The sequence below is a fragment of the Halyomorpha halys genome, unplaced genomic scaffold (assembly GCF_000696795.3).
Source record: "Halyomorpha halys isolate HHAL.00 unplaced genomic scaffold, Hhal_1.1 Scaffold273.1, whole genome shotgun sequence".
Lineage (NCBI taxonomy): Eukaryota > Metazoa > Arthropoda > Insecta > Hemiptera > Pentatomidae > Halyomorpha > Halyomorpha halys.
Window position 1 is genome coordinate 350,028 of NW_027106425.1, and position 17,936 is coordinate 367,963.

The following is a 17,936-nucleotide window of genomic DNA, read 5'->3' on the forward strand; positions in this document are numbered from 1 at the left end:
TTTGTATAATGATGAAATATATCCAATTTATTTGATATGCTGCTATTCGGAATTCTTTAAAATATCTATTGGTGTTTTTTAAATTTAATAATGGCTAGCAGTTTTGGCAAGTTCATTTTGAGCCCCTACTGCAGTCACATTTTGGTTGTTTCGGGCTGGATTACCGGATTAGACAATGGTTATTAATTTTAATTAACGTTAATGATTATTTTTTGATATATGTTGGGCCAATGGAAGTCTTGGCCGAAAAAAAAATCAATAAAACTCTATCATATTCCTCATTATTAATTTAAAATTAGTAATTTTATTTCGAAATATTATTAATCATTAATTCGTCCTCTAGGTAATATACCAAATGACAGCATTATTATAATTATATATTAATTATACTTCTGTAAATGGTGCTCCGCGGATTTCGCTCTTCTTCAATTTTTTTATTACTTTATCCTTAAACTTGCGTTGTTTTCTTTTGGCTAATTTATTATTTGCATTGACCCTTTTTTTTAGTAGTTTTTTTTAAATATTCAGTCGTTGGAAACTGTTGTTAAAAAACAATTTGAGATGTTTAGATAAAAAATTAAAGTCGTCTGAGACTAAAATAAAGGCCATCCTGGAACAAGGGAGATCCATTACGGCTGACATTTCACAACTATATTCATTCAAAGGCATGTATAGAGATTATATAGCTTCTAGGACATTTTCAATTCGACGAGGGACAATTTTCTTGCTCTGGTATGTGACAAATGGGCATCAGACATGAAGTTCATTTTTAAATCCCACTGCCACCACAGTTGTACATTATCTTTTTTGTATTTAAGGTCGTATATTCTGTATTTATTAAGGTTAGATTTTATCTGTTCATATAATTTTTGCAACATTTAAATTAACATTTTATTGTATAGAATTATATTTTGGATAAATGTTAGCCATTTTTTATTTATATTTTATATGCACTCAGTTTTTGCGTTTTAGTGTCAATATACGCAGCCAGTATCTTTTCAATTAGAATTTTTTCGTAAAGCAATAGAGTATGGGAAACCAATTTTATTACTCCTTCATACTGGGGAATTATTTTGAATTTTTTGTTAAAAACTATTTACAATTACTTATTATGTATGATTTTTTTTTTGTTTTTTATTTCAACTTAATATTATTTATATTTCGTATGACAAAATTATTTTGCTGCTCTCTGGTTAGGTGCAAATGAAGTTGCTTCCCTTCCTGTCGACGTTTAGAATTTATGCTTTATAAAAATCTCTTCAGAAGGCATTTGCAAAGATATATACAATACGTTACAGAAAGTATGACGAAAGAGTATATCACAAGAGTTTACCACTTGAGAAAATAAATCACGTAAATGAGTTCTGCTCCCCTCCATTTTAACGAAAAAGGACTTTTGAAATCATCTGGAATAATGCCCTGTGAATAAAACACAATTATATATTTTGGAATCAGATGTTATGTTTCTCTTATGTGCTTAAAGCTTCATAGCACATAAGTCAGTTAAAGTAGTCTGTTGTTAACCTAATTTGTAACTTTTACTATTTAACTCTGATTGATTTTAGTATTTTTCCATTTTATTAAAAAAGACTAATAACTGTGAATTGACAGGATTATGACGCACAAGACCTGGAGGAATTCGAGGACACTCTGCTGAGAGGAGTGGAGCGTGACCGTGGCGGTAAGATCAACAAGAAAGAGCTGACGATGATTCTCCTTGCACTGGCCAAGAAGAGCAACGAGGAACCTTAGATTGTCTCAATTTATCAAATCTCTCCTAGCCAATTATACTATCTCATTAAAATTAAGATGTTTTACACACAGTTTTAAATTAATTTTCTCAACAATGGACTGAAACATCAGTAGGTTTGAATAAGACTATAACTTATACCTTGGAATAGAATTTTTTTTTTCTCTTTCTCTTTTTGAATGGTTGAGTCCTCCCTTTTGTGTGATAAATTTGAGAATCGAACCGAAATGGCCGATCCTAAACTAGCACATTTTTTTTTTTTACATTTTATTTTATGCTAATCCTATGGTAAGAGTGAAATAATAAAATGACTGTGACTATTTCAAATATTTAATAGGCGCTACAACATAAATACAATAGGCATTTGTATAGATCATGTCATGTGATACATGTGTATTACTGCTTCTAATATTATTTTGTTAGGTTTATAGCTTCATCTGAATATAATACTTGGTTTTACTACCTAGTCTGTAATGTTTGTACTGATAAAAGGAAAAAAATATATGAATCCGTATCAGTATTATTGAATTGTAAAAAGTTTGAATTTAAGCGTTTATATGTCCTTCACATATATTAATTGTTGTTTAATCAAATTTTTATTTTTTTATTGTATTGATTCTGTAGTAGGAGTGATTATCTTCTATCTTCGAGAAGAATTCCAGTATTAATGCTTCACTAATTTTTCTAGTTGTGGTCCTTAAGAAAAGGACTGAAGTTGAGGGATATCATACAATTCTCACTAATTTATAAACTGTTAATTTTATTCAGAATCCTGTTTGATCAAAAGTTGGTCACATAACAGTTCCTCTATTCCTCTTAAACAAGTAATTTATTTATTATGTATATTTTTTTTCTTTTACTGTTGGTTGTTTATGCATTAATAGCATGGGAATATTTTTTCTTAATTTTAATTAGATGAACATCACTGCACGAGTGATGATCGAAAAGGTTTGTTCAGAATTAAAGTTTATTACTCCAGAATATTTTTAACGTTTACAAAAGTTATTTTCAGAGTTAAGATTAACAAAAAATTTTTCTTTTAAGATTTTCAGAGTTGGCTAAATATATACATTTTCCTGGTCCGCTGAGAGAAAAAAAAGTAATCATATAAACCTATTCAATGAGTTTTTTGAAAATGGAATAACAAATGAGATATAAATTTATATTCCAATGAGAAAATTTGAATTCGGATTTTTGCATCTGTTGAAGAATCTGTCATAAAATATCATTATTACATGATGAAATAATGACTTATATATTTAAGCAGCCGTGCGTTTTAAAAGAACATTCACCAGGAATATCAAGTACCTAAAGAACGCAATACAAAAAAAATTAACTCTCTGAACTCCAAACAGCCGTTCATTGTCTAAATGTTGTTAAATCTTAATGTTGTTCAGAGATATTTTCTTTTGGATTTACACTACACCATCGGAAGGTCAGGAGATGGGGCGAACGGTGTATAGATTTTTAGCAGAACAATAATATTTATAAATTCGATTACAAATGAGATAGCTAATGAAAATAAATCGAGAATCAAATTTTTTTTATTTTGGTTCTATTAAAAATATTTAAAAGCCCAAGATAAAAGATATCGGAAACAAATTTAATTTCTTCAATAGCTATCAACATATAAATTCATTGTGGATTTATTTTTAAGTTATGGGTTATACAATATTGACAGATTAAAGGATTTCTTCAAATATGTAAGCAGTTCGGAACATTATTTTTACTCATGTAAAAATAGGAAAAAAGTAATCGAACTATAAAATAAAATAAACAAATTATAAAATAAAATAAACAAATACATAAAAAAGTAAATAAATAAAAACTGTTGATTTATGTTAGACAGAAAAGTTAAACGAATGTCAAATGCTGAAGTTTAGGGGTTTCTTAATGAAAGGGAAGAGATGAGCGGCCTAGATAGAGGCAAATTGGGGGTACGATGCAAATGGCTGGCTCGTAAGGAAGTTAGGAAAACTGTCAGCGCTCAATTTTTTAAAAGTTCCCGCTTTCACAGTTTTGGATCTGGAAAGCGCCCCCCCCCCCTCAAGATCCAAATAGTTGCACATTGGAACCCGGTTCCATGTTATAGTTCTACTAGATTCCTACCATCCCTAATTGTAGCTATGTACTTAAATAAATTTCAAAATAGAAAATTAAATGCAGATTTATATTAACTCTTAATAAAAATTTTCTTTATTATTTTTTTTTTCATCGTGTGCCCTGCGGCAATGTGCGCCCGCTGGCAACTATGGTTTGTACAGTAACACTTTCTCTAAAATTTTAGTCTACTACTGTTCAAAAAAAAAAATCTATCCCATCATGTACTACACTGAACTCTTTTTGTATTATACCTCCTTCGAATTCGAACACTTAAGAAAATCCTACAGGTCTCACGATTTTATATAATAATAAGGTCCCTCGATTTATAAAATAATATTGGAAAGAAAATAAATCGATTTCGATTGTCTGTTGACACAGCTATGTGCCATCTTTTAATCGCTCACGTTCATTGTTAACATTCAAATTAATACTCATAGCGTATTTTATCAAGTTAACCTTTAATGATATTATGAGTTGACAATACTGAGACTGGATACCACTTAAAAATCTCTGTAAAGTTAAATTCAATTATTAATTGATAAATTAGCGACTAAAAAATCTACTGATGTTTAGAATTTTCGATATGACCTTAAACACTGAGGTATTTATGTATCAACCCTATGAAATGTAAGTTTACTCCCTCACTACTTTTTTTTTTATAGCCGATTACTGATATACAAGAAGGAATTATTTTGAACACGGAGACTGGTCTTTTTTATTTCAATATGTTTAACATTATCTATAATGAGAACACTAAAAACTGTTTTCATTTAACAGGTAGAAATTTATTAAAATAGTTTTTAATGTACATTTGAAGAGATTCTTCTAAAAAGGTTCTAACTATAAGATTTTTTACGAAAAAAATTTTTAGCATAAAAAAATTTTTTTAGAAATATTTTGACTTGCGCTCTAACTATAAATATCATAATAGTTTAGCCCTTATTTATGATATAAGGCTCTTCTGAGCCAAACTAAAATATGTCAGTTTGAGTATAAGTACGACTTTTCTTTTCTTTTTTTTTCTTTAAAGTTTAAAAAAACTTTTGTCAAAACCTTTTTAGAATCACCTCTTTATTTTTCAAATGTTTTAAAACTTAAAAAATTAATTTTTGTTTGGAAAGGAAGGCAAATCTGTTAGAACCATCTCAAAGTCTAATTACTAAGCTTCAACTTATGACAATCCTAATCATTTAGTATAAGCTGGTAACTCTCAACTTCAATTCGTAGTCTTAATAAACATATCCTGTCAAATCAATTAGAAATGAAATAATGAATTTAAATTAAATGACCACTAGATGCAAGCATTTTGAAAGAATGATGTCATGTGTCAGTAATTACATGATATACTCGAAACACCATTATATGCTCATATAAGTAAAAATGAAATATATAGATATCTAAATAAACTTTTTTTAAACTATGAATTAAGTTGTATGTAATAATCACTATGCTGCAAAAAAAACAACTAAAAAAACTGTTACAGTACATAATCAAAATCGTATATATGTATATGGATATTTATATAAATCTTTTATTAAATATTTGTTCAAAAGCTTAGGTGCTGAAAATAAATGGTTAATGTTAAAAAAATATTGTTTTATTTATTGCCTTCCTAAACAATTCCACTGTCCTTGTACTTTGGTCTATATTGAGAACAGAGACAAATATTCTCCTTTGAAAACAAGTTCCTGAGAATCGCAGTGTTTTGTTTGTTTATAAAAACCTTTGTTTATAAAAAAAATAGCCAATTGAATCCCGAATAATCAATGGATTACTTCATCATAAAACTGTTTTACGAAATTCCCCTCAAGATTACTATCAGCAGTAATGAAGTAACTTACAACGTTGAAAATCCAACCTCATCCCGAAGACTGAAGCCCAGGATGCTGAAAGACATTCTGCTATAAATTCTTTATTCATCTATTTTAATAATTCTTATTGCAATTATTCTATCTTTTTTCTCAAATTATATTAAAAAAGTAAAAAAAAAGATATACGAGTGATTTTTATTTCAATTTTTATGTTATTGTGGTATAAATTTACTTTTTTCTAGAATGTTTTTGTTTTTACATTTAGATCCCTGGCATGGTAGTAACATATCCGTAAATCAAAATGTTTGTATATATTTGGTCAATGGCGAGGTGCCAAAACACCCGTAAACCAAAAAAAAAGTATGAAAAAATGTGCAAAAACAAAAGATTACCTTGACGTGGTAAGGAGGCTTAAGTCAAAAATACAAAATTTTGACTAACTAAAACACGAAAAATAATAATTTTAATAAGTAAATCTAAAAAAATATACCTAGTATAACAATAAATGTAAATATAACTATCCAATAATCGGGGGGGGGGGAGGGAGGTTAGTGGTAATGGACTGGGTGGGAGCCATCCATCAGAACCTCAATGTCCCATATTTTGCCGATTTGGCCAGAACCAGATACCATTCCTTCCATGATAAACTTTCCAACCACCCAAATCCACTTGTTTCTATCCTGGCTTCTTATTCATTACCTAATAATCCTCCTAGGCGTCTGAAAAGAAGATGGCCTCAAGATCTCTAGAAATGTTATTGGAGTTCTATCAATGGGTAGATTCTTCACATGTTTGTATCATATCACCATGGCACCGACAGAAAATTTACTTGTTGTATATATTTTTATACAGTTGTAAATAACAATAAATATCCATTATTTAATTATTTTATTACTTAAATTATTTTTTAAAAAAATGAATGTATGTACATTCAAAATTCACTTACTTCGATGAGTGGTCTTGATCCGTCCCTGCCTCCCTGAGTATTTGGCCGACACATTGGTAGATAAAAAATCACTAAACTGGTATTATCAGATAATAGAACAACATAAAAACCAATTAATAAAAAATCTCATTTTATTGATTATTACAATTAAATAACTTAGTTTACAAGATATTTGCCAGATAAGAACAATAAATTTCATTACATCATCGTTATATTATTATAATGATAATAAATATGAATGTATTATTTTCTTTTAAATATTTGAATTTGATTAATTTTATAAATTTATTTTTCACATTAATTATGAACTAATTATATATAATAATCAAGTTCATATAATTATCATGTAATTACATAAAAGGTCTTATATATATATGTGTGTGTGTGTGTAATAAATATAAATGGCTACATCATTTTATCGAGTAATGATAGGAATGGTATAATTTATTATCTTAAACACCGATAAGAAAAACGTTTATACATAGAAACTCAACTAATGATTTCATAAAGATCTTCTATACTATTTATTGAACTGTCAAATTCAGAAAGAGAGTAATAACAAATAAATATTAATCAATTAACTAGTAGAATGTTATTTTCAAAGCTTTCATAAATAAATTCACTTAAGTATAAACAATAAAATCGAATAGCCATCTTAATCATTCGTGCAGCACATTTAAATTAAATTATACGGAAATTGTTCGAAGATTCTCAATGATCATTATTGTTCCTGCACATAATATTCTCTCGAAAAAATACCGACAAAACGGATAATAAGAGCATTGAGAGAAGCTATTTGTTAAATGTTTAAAAGAACTAATGGTATGGAGCTTCAGCTGGAATAAACTACGGACCTTTAGTCGTTGCATTGGGTGCTGCAGTGGGTGTTGTGGTGGGTGCTTCAGTAGGTACTGAGGTGGGTGCTGTGGTGGGTGCTTGAGTAGGTTGCGGTGTAGGATTCGGATCTGGTAATGGCGTGTAGCAATCAGTTTTAATGTTTAACGATTTTATGTCGAATAGGTCTTCAGCAGGTTGCTGTTTTTTGGCAGCCAGATTTTTTGCCTCCTAAAACATTTATTCGTCAATGTTAGAATATTTGTCCTTTTTAAATTGTGAAGAGGATTGAAACATAAAGGTACATTTTGCAGTAATAAAAACATTAAACAGTGATTTTTCAAATATTCCCCATTATAATTCTTAAGTTATAGTTCGGATCTCATAAATACTTTTTATGGTTCCGAATTTTCAGAACAGCTACCCTCAAAATCATGCAATATATCCCAAAGTGCTTGATACATAAATAAATATATTGATATATATTTATAAAATATTAAAAACAAAAAATAAACGGAAAGACATCTGATAGATAACACTCAATGTTAACTTTAAGATTGTTTTTATTGTAGGATTTTTTTCTTAATGAACCCCATCCTTGTCATTTTTGACATACGGGGGGTTATCTAGAGGTTACCAACCTATTCTAGATATCAGACATGAAATAATACGACATTGTTATTATAATACAATTTATTAAAATATCAAAATGAAATGAAAAAAATAGGTATAACATCATAATTAAATCGTGAAATTTGGAATTATTACAAACTACGTTAAATAGCGACACCGAAATCAATGAGACGCCTGAGCTTGAATTTGGAAAACTAATCCATCGATGTTTGGATCAATTCCACTGATACATAAACGTAAAGAATTTTCCAAATTATCGTCATTCAACGTTGTATGATGGTTTGATTTATTAAATTTTATCATTGAAAAAAACTGTTCGCATTTATAAGTATTGCCAAACGAACAAATCAATCTTCTTGCGAATTTTCTAAGCTGCGGAAAATGGTCTTCTTATAGACCATTTTTTTGATAAATCGCACAATTCCACGTTTTCAAATTTAGATTTTAGGAGTGAGTTTTCGTGAATCTCGATCAACTCCATTTGCAAGTGTATTGGAGCATTTTGTACATTACTTTTTGTTGGAGTAGTAAACAAATTGAAACAGTCTCCCATGTTTTTGAAATCGCTAAATCTGTTCTTCAAATTGCTCCGACAGTGACTTGAGTTCTTCAGCATATTGAGCATAACAATATCTTCACGCAGAGACCGTGGTGAAATGGTAACTGTTACCAGGCAGCATGTGTGCCTCTTACAAGTGGATTTTGTTCTGAAACGCTTTCAAATGGCTGTACAAATCATTTACTAACTGCCCTTGTTTTTGAAGTTTCAAATTTAAATCATTCAAATAGTCTGTAAGGTCGACCAGAAATGCACATGAAGTCACATATCCATTTTGGGCCACTCAATTCAGATAGTGGTTTATCTTTTATTTGCATAAAATCTGCTATCTCATTTCTAAGCTCGTAAAACCGTTTCAGCATTTTCCCTTTGTTTAGCCATCTGACTTCACAATAATATGTTACGTAATCATATTCGGCTGATATTTCGTCTAAAACGCCTTGAACTGGCGATGGTTAAGCCCTCGGGATCGAATAAAATTAATGGTTTTTACTACCACATTCAAAACATTCTGGAGTCGAATGGACTTTAAACACAACTTCTGTTGGTGGTTTATACAATGAAGTACTACTAAACCATCTTCTTGGCAAATAAATTTTTCCAAATACATTTTTCTTTTTGGGACACAAAACACTCCAAACTTCTAACAAACACTCCTTGATAAATTCTCCCTCGGTAAATGGTTTTAATGAATTTGAGTTATCACCTCTGTAGCTCAAAGAGAACTGAACTAAAGTTCTTTTTTTTTTCTGACCTCCTAGAAAAAATGAAAACAATAAATTAAATATATACAAAGAAATAAATGTATATATACAGGTAAGTGATATCTTGGATTGCAAGTGTGGCATTATAAGATAAGCTGCCGGGTCCGCTGAAGGCGGAGTCATCGATGATGGCATGAGTCTGCTGTGAGCGTACTAGGAATAGGGAGGGGCTATTCCGGCTGGCGTGAACTAAAGTTCGAGCCATCCACCAGCTTATATAGGCAAAATAAAGGAATGATCTAGAATCGTCTAGTGTAGAACAATTGAGAAGCAATAATCTTTTGTTGCGCCGCCAGTGAGGCAGCAAACATCAAAGGCCGCCACTCATTTGATGATCGCCGCCACTCGGCTTCCACGCTAGCTTGATTCTGTGAGTATAAGTAAGTAGTGTAATATTTTTTTTAAATTCTTTTTGCTGGTAGTCAACTATCATTCAGGATGAGTGACTAGTAAATTCTACACAGCCAGGCAGGGAACAGATTCAGGATGAGAGGACCTAACATAACAAAAGAATAATTTACTTGGTGGTTGATATCAGAAGTCAACCACCAAGTAAATGTTCATATCATTTATTAATCCCTTTATTCTATATATTTTTTATAGTTTTATTCAAAATTTAAATAACCCAACTAATAACATCGTAACCTTTTTGATCAAACCAAATATAGGCCATTGTATTATAATTCACACAAGAATAGAGTGTCTAATATCCTTATTTCACCATGTCTCATTATTCTTAAATCCACTAAATACAGTCCACTCCATTAAAATCCAGAATCAGTTATTTTTATAAAAATCAACCACTGCAAATTTTGATTAATCTCAGACTGCGGTGATTAAAACACATATGTCGAATAACCTATGAGAAAGAGGCATTAAATATTGGAAAACATTCTTATTGGTTTCTTACCTCTTCTACATTCTGAAGGAAATTAATGAAATTATTTCCTGCTAAAAGTTCGAGCTCATGAATGGCCCATCCTTCATTCTTAAGCTCATCAAAGAGGGCAGGGAAATCTCCATAACCCAGGTCCTTCGGCATTGCTCCAGTCCGGAGTCCTCCGATACCGATATTTGCTACTCCCAACTTGGATTTAGCTGTGTTAAGTAATGCTGTTGAACATAAAAAAAAAAAATTATCGAATTAATCTTGAATTACTTCATAAAGTAAATTAAAAGAGAAGTATGGATAACAGTAATAGTCCTTTATAATTATATTACTAATTTTCCCATACATACCATTACAAGACAAAAAAAAAAAAAGTTCACCCAGAGATGTAACGAGTAAATCTAACACATTTTACATTTTTTTAACCTCAAAATTTCAAAATATAATATCAACCCACTCCAACATTAATAGCAAGCTAGTTTTTTGCCTCGGCTATATACAGGCCTAGTTCAAATAATGGCCTTAAATTAAAAATTGTTTTTTCTACCTTATCAACGAGTCTATACAAGATTGTGCACATGAAATTTTTGTTCCAGATGATGTAGTGTTAGAAACAGAACGTTTTATTTATAAATAAAAATTATTGAAACGAATTGGCCTTTAAATTTAACATATTTACCATCAGCTTAAATACATTTCATATATTTCACTTTTTTTTTTTTATATGACAAATTTTAAATATTTGTATTCAATAATATTTTGTGTAGCATAGAATGTCTTGAAAGACTCATATACTGTTCTATGTTCAGCATAAAAACGTATGTATACAGGGAATCCAGTAAATCTTTAGCAATATCTATGGAGATTAGATTATACCTCAAAAGCAACTGAAAAGGAGAAAATTAATATTTTTGTTTTTTTAAGCGTCTTAATTTTCGTCGAATAGAAAGAAATAACTAAAAAAAAAAAATAAGTTTGATAATTCTAATACCTAACAACTTTATCTTAACCTCCATTGATGCCGAAAGCCTTTTTGCTAACATCCTCATTTACAAAGCCCTTTATATCGTTGAGAAGAACTGGACTATAATTCAACCTCATACCACGCTTAACCTCACCTCATTTCTTTCTGCTTTAGAACTTAGCTGTAATTCTGGTTACCTGACGTTTCATGATAAATTTTACCAACAAATTAGAGGACTTGCGATGGGGAACTGCCTTGCTCTTGATGTCTCTAATATTGTTCTTAATTACCTTCTCGACTCTATAATATATCTATTCTCACAAGACATAATTTTCATTAAGAAGTACGTGGACGATCTCTTCCTTGTCCTCAATCCTGACAGAATCCCCGAAATCCTACCAACCATTAACTCATACCACCCTCGTCTTCGGTTTGCTGTTTTATGTGAATTTGACCATTCCTTCCCTTTTCTCAACCTACTTATTATCAGAAATACCGAAGGCTCCCTATCCACTGATTGGTATACCAAACCCACCTATTCTGGCAGACTACTCAACTATTTTTCTCAACACCCTTATCACTAAATTATCAATGTTGCTAAGAACCTTATCCACCGATCCTTTTCTCTTTCTGACCCTCAATATTGCCACACCAACATACAACGTATTAAACAGATCCAATTCAACAACATTTCCGACATAAAGTGACAAAAAAAACTAATTGATTCTTAAATTAAACGTATTACACCAGTTCCTCCTGTTTTCAACTCTTCTCAACCCACTCCACCTCTTTTTCTGTGCAGGTCCCTTCCATATCCCCATTCTTTCTGACAACATTCAAAAATCCTTAGGATCCACTATTCCCACCCTACGTCTTGAAGACCCACAACAAAATTTCCTACTTTTTTTCGAAATTAAAAGATCCTATTCCTTTTTTACACCGTTCCAATGTAGTTTACCGGATACCTTGTTCTACCCCATGTTGCAATACCTTCTATATCGGCGAAACTAAGAATCAACTTAAGAACCGCATTTCCCAACACAAAACTTCTATGAACTTCTTTAATCCATTTGCCTCTAAATTGTCAGAACATGCTTTAAACCTGAATCAAGTTTTTAATTTCGATAATCCTTTAATTCTTGCTACTGTCCCCAACCTTAAAAAAAGTTTCATCTCGGAGTACATTTAGAAAAATTTAACGGAGAATTCCGTTAATCATGAAGTTGATAAAGACTGCATCTCCATGACATACTGACACATTTCGAACCTTACAAAACCCTCATAACCTTTATTTTCTATATGTTCTGCATTTCAGAAGCCCACTTTCCTGTCATGTCTTTTATTCTGGTTTTATTTTCTAAATTCTCACCCCATACTTAATTTAATTATATTTATATTTACTATCCTTCCTTTTTCTTTTATATTTATGTATCTTATTTTTTAATTTATATTCATGTGTTACCAGTGTAAATATACTTACATTAATTACTTTATTATAAATTTTTCTATTATATAATTTACATACCTCTGTATACCCACTCATTTGGTATATTGTCTTTCTTAATCATTTATATTTGTATATATTGTATCCCATTATTTTAACTTTATTTCGTCTTTATTTTCTATCCTTGTACATTTAAAATTTTTTTTTTCCTAAACTTCAAAATTAATTTCAAATGTGACGTACTTAACTGCCATCCCCACTCCTCCCAATACAAACGGCTCACTCTGACTTTGACTTTCGTCAAAACAGGTATGAATTCTGTCTCGTTTATTTTCTTCCTTTTTTTTCTTGATTTTATTCTTATACCTTTTCATCTCTTAGTTTGAATTTTCTTTTATGTTTCTTCTTTTTATATGTTACTATTTCCGTCTTCATTTATTTTTTATAACCTTTTATTTTTCTTATTTAATTTTTACGTTTCATTGTATACCCTTGTAATTTTCCATTTACTTTTTTATTTATTTTAAGTATTGTATCTTTATTAGCCCTGACGAAGCCCTGCAATGTGGGGCGAAACGTTGGCTCAAATAAAAATAGTTATTACTATTTGAGTTTAATTTGACCACACTCAAGCCATATTCTATTAATTAATAAACACGGTCAAATAGCAATCTTCCAGTATGTCACAAAACACACGGGGCCCTAAGATATTGTTGCGTCAACCCTACGTCACCAAAACTCTCCTCCGGCATCATCTCTTCAGACTTCCTCATCTATAGCTTCTTCTTCTGATCATCTTATTCATCCCCAATTCCATGGATCTCTCCAACTCTACTATTTTACATTGCCCTTCTGATCTTAACGTTTTTTCCCAATTTAAATTAAAATTCCCACTTCATAAATCAAATTTTAACACCCTGTGCAATCTAAACAAGTGCCTTACATATAAAAACCAATTTCCTTCTGAAATGCAGATCTTATTGAGTTTTTCCAAAATCCATAGATAATTCGTTTAATCATTGTTCGATCCCCTCTTCTCAACGTTCCAAATATTGCCATTCTTTACTAATTTTTAAAAAAATCGCTTTTAAATCTTAAAATTAGGAAAATCATTCAACGAATTGATTCCCTTAAATATCAAATTTCTAATCTCTCACACTCAATCACTTCTGTTATTGGCGAAAATATCATGTCCCTCCTCAATAACAGTATCCAAAAAATCTGTTTATCTATCAAATTAAATAAGAAACGTTTCCTAATTTTAGAATAAAATATGTAAAAGAAATACATGGGAAATTTTATAATCATCAGAATAAACCTGAGGTGGACAGAAAAAATAAGTTAAAAAGTAAGCTTTGTAAATAGATATCTAAAAAAAAAATTATAATAAATATAAGTTTTTTTTATTTTTAGTCATTTCACCAATAGATAGAGAGAAATGCTTTATTTAGTTATGCTGCCCAAATACACAGCATATCAATCCATATTAATTATTTATAATGCAATTCTCCCCTCTATACAATTTAAAAATATATATATACTAAGTAAGACAGCAAATTTACGGGAATTACGATGGTATCCACCCTGCTTAGAAGTTGTAAAAAAAAAAATAAAAAATTATCGGAATTTCCTTACCCTTTTAATCAGGAAAACTTTTTTTTTAGTTAAAAACTGTCTAGAATATAGTAAATAAACTAATTTTCTTCTCCTCATGCACTCTCACCTGATCAGAAAACTTGCCTCCTCCAACGTGCAAATATTGTCAGTCCATTCTTACGACTAGACATATTTTCGAGGAGTGTACTCACTATTTGCCAACAATAAACAGGATAGGACTAACCCCACATTTATCTGAAACTCTCGCAGATGAGGAAGCTAAAATTACATGAGTATTTGAATTTTTAAAAGCACATCGCCTTCTTTATAAATTATAACTCCTCTTCGATTCTTATGTTTTTTATATTTATTTATTTTATTTTATTTTTTTACTCTTATCATCCCATAGGCGTTGATGACCAGAGGGTTTTACGCTTTTAAGCAACAATCAACAACAACAACTAATTTTCTTAATTTTAGTTTCAGACAAGACAGGACTCACTTCCTCACAATTTGTTTTAAACGAATCAGCCAAAAAAAGTTTCATTCATGTTCCTTTCGATCCCAATGAGCAAAATTTAAATTTTAAATATATTTTTTTACCTTTAAAATCCTTTTTAGTGCAGTCTGATGCATTGTTAGAAATGAGGGAGCAGTCTAAGGATAGCATAACTAGGCTATCCTTAGCTTTCGTTTTCTGAAACAAAAAAAACATAAATAATAGTTAAAATTGATTTCATAATGTAAATTTATTGTCATATGAAACGTCAATATTTAATTGGAAAGGTTATTCAGTAAAATTCGTTTATGACATCAAAACATTTTTATTTAAAATATTAGGATAATATTGTCTATATATTTCCCCATACGCACTATAAATTTTTCAATCCCACAACCGAAAAATTTAGGGTTTTATAAATAAATGAAGTTAGAAAATTCATTTTTGAGCTGAGAATCATTTTAAGGAAGTTGTCCAAATTTCTAAACAGATAAAAATTTTTTGAAGTCTGGCGAATAAGTTGGACTTGAAAGGACTTTCTAACTGTCTTCCCTGAAACATGAGGTCTGGATATAGGTTCCTTCCGATTAATCAATGCAGGTTTTTGAATGTGAATGTGATGGTTTCACTTTTGGGTAAAATTTATGCAAACGTTCTATAATAACGTTCAGAATATTTTATAACCATCAGAGGAACGTATGCAACTATCCCCCCTCCAAAAAAAAAAAAAATTCAATTCCCTGACACTTCCGCGTGTGTTCCCTGGTATATATGTATATTATATTTTTAGTTAGAATTTCAACACAACTCAGTAAAAATATTATATTAAAAACATGTTGTTTACTAAATAAATAAAAATATAATACCATTTTTTCCAAGATATCGTCATCAATGTTTATATTATTTTTCACTATACTGCTAAATCCTACTCCACGGTAGATAACTGGGGCATTTGTGTTGTCAAGGACTGACGTCTGGACTGTCTTGTCTGATCCGGCCAAATCAATAGCAACTCCTAACCGGTTCATTTCTCCTACGACTGCCTGTAACATTTTTATTTATACTTTAAGTCTTAAATTAAGACTAATTATTTTTATAATAATTAAATTAATTATAATAATAACTAGTTCTATCAGCAACAGATGTACTTTTCAGCCTTAATGAATTAGCCTGATATACAAAAAAATTAAAAATTTTTCCTATTAAATGAAAACATTTAATAATTGCATCCAGTGAAACTGAAACATGACTTGCCAGAGTTTATTCAACACTAAATGGAAGATTAATCCTACATGATATGATATTCTTCGATGAAAAATAAATTCCAATAGTGTCTTCTAGGAATAATTCCAAGTTTTTTATAAGTAGGTATATTTGTAGCAAAAACTTGTTTCCAAGCTTCAGTGTTGTTATTGTTTTTAAAATTTTGTCCCAAACCAAGCCAAAATTATGCACAAATTAAAGATATATTACCTAATTAGAAAAACAAAAAAAATTTCTTATAATTTAATTTATTTTTAAATTATGACTAAATAAAAATGAATAAACATAAATTTAAATTTAAATTCATACCTACTTTTAAAAAATTTGCTCCGTTCCAGGTAATATTATTTGCATCTCCACTTATTGACATAGCCCTAAAAAAAAACAATGATTAGTTATACTTATATAAAAGATTCTTATGAATTTAATATATTATACTTGTATAAAAGATTCTTACGAATCTTTTAGTGATTATTACAACTACTTCATAGATTTATTGTGCGATGACGACAAATTTATCACCACATAATTTTATTTATAATATATCAACATATATTAGTGAGAAAAAAATTTGTAAAGATCTTAATTCTAAAATAATATATATATTTTTTTACTCGGTACCAAAATTGAAGCGTTATCTCTACCTATACCTATTTGTTGACCATAACCTAATAAATGATTACATAATCTACACAATTTCTAAATTTTTTGTAACCTTCTTGAATTATTAATCTGGAGCTCCTCCCAGCCAGGTTCGATTGAATCGCAGACTACTCTTAAACCTCCACAATGTTTATATATGTTTTAACATTCATCTATTTTTTTTTTAACCCTTACAATTTTTACAGGTTTTTTGCAACCTTTACGTATTTATTTACCCTTTTTATAACCATCTAGATGATTATATTTTTTTATCCTTTACAATTTTTTTGTAATATTTACATGACATTACACTTATGGGTTTGCTTTAGGATAACCCTACAATCCTTTTCCCCCTCCTTGATAGCATAACCTGAACCCAGGATATACCCAACTCTCCTTGATGATGTAACTACCCCCTCCATCCTTTGTGTTGTTAAAATCACAAAATGTCAAAATCGCGCAAAGTTGATATCGAAAGAGAAGTACCCTAAGGTGCGTTTTTCAGTTAAACACAAAAATGTGAAAAATTCATTAATATCAGATATTACACCTTTTTCACTTTAAAGCTACTGAATTACCTTCGTCACCTATTTCCATTTGAAACTCTTAGACTTCTGGTAACCTTATTAACTGATTACTGTGTTACGGCATATGGCGATCTCGATGTTTAATAAATTGATTCCAACGGGACCCCCAAGGACTCCTACCTTCCCGCCGTGGTATTTCCTGGCATTCTTCCTCAACCAAGTTATCCAATCCCATCGTTTGTCATACATCTCTGATTTACTTAAATGCTTATGTTTTGCTTCTGGATATTTCCACAATGCCCCTTCTCGGTCTTCAAACATAATAGCACACCGACCCACAGCTTTTGATAGATCTTTCCTTATCACATCCCCTTCCCTGTGAAATTACGTGCCTAATTTCATCAGTAGTTACTGTTTCAAATCATTCCCCCCTTTCAAATGTCATCTGTTCCATCACCTCCTATCCATCCAGTTCCACTAGAATTGAAAATGATGTTCCTCATTTACAATCAGAATTTATAAAAACTGCTGAATTTACTCACCATTATATCTTTTATTAGAAATGCTCTTTTAATTTATCGATACCAGAAGTAAGTTTGTTGCAGGTTAAAATCTTAAAGGTTATTTTACTATTATTTTTTATTATTCTAAAGGGACGAGTAACAAAATAAATTAAGAATTAATTATTATTATATTGTTATTATTTATAGTT

At 30.2% G+C, this 17,936-nt stretch overlaps 2 protein-coding genes across 3 annotated transcripts in view; one reads left to right on the top strand and one right to left on the bottom strand.

The window, feature by feature from the left end:
• Nucleotides 1-5,443, top strand: part of Cbp53E (Calbindin 53E) — a 60,567-nt gene extending 55,124 nt beyond the window's left edge. For both annotated transcript variants that reach the window (XM_067044794.1, XM_067044795.1), the window contains one exon: nucleotides 1,612-5,443. In XM_067044794.1, coding sequence (XP_066900895.1) covers nucleotides 1,612-1,752 — 141 coding nt within the window. In that variant the 3' untranslated portion in view covers nucleotides 1,753-5,443. The remainder of the gene's footprint in view (nucleotides 1-1,611) is intronic.
• A 1,518-nt stretch (nucleotides 5,444-6,961) lies between these two features.
• Nucleotides 6,962-17,936, bottom strand: part of LOC106680652 (dipeptidase 3) — a 32,146-nt gene continuing 21,171 nt past the window's right edge. The window contains exons 5-9 of the mRNA XM_014420520.2: nucleotides 16,369-16,429; nucleotides 15,659-15,835; nucleotides 14,897-14,990; nucleotides 10,311-10,513; nucleotides 6,962-7,675 (exon numbers count right to left, since the gene is read on the bottom strand). Coding sequence (XP_014276006.1) covers nucleotides 7,457-7,675; nucleotides 10,311-10,513; nucleotides 14,897-14,990; nucleotides 15,659-15,835; nucleotides 16,369-16,429 — 754 coding nt within the window. The 3' untranslated portion in view covers nucleotides 6,962-7,456. The remainder of the gene's footprint in view (nucleotides 7,676-10,310; nucleotides 10,514-14,896; nucleotides 14,991-15,658; nucleotides 15,836-16,368; nucleotides 16,430-17,936) is intronic.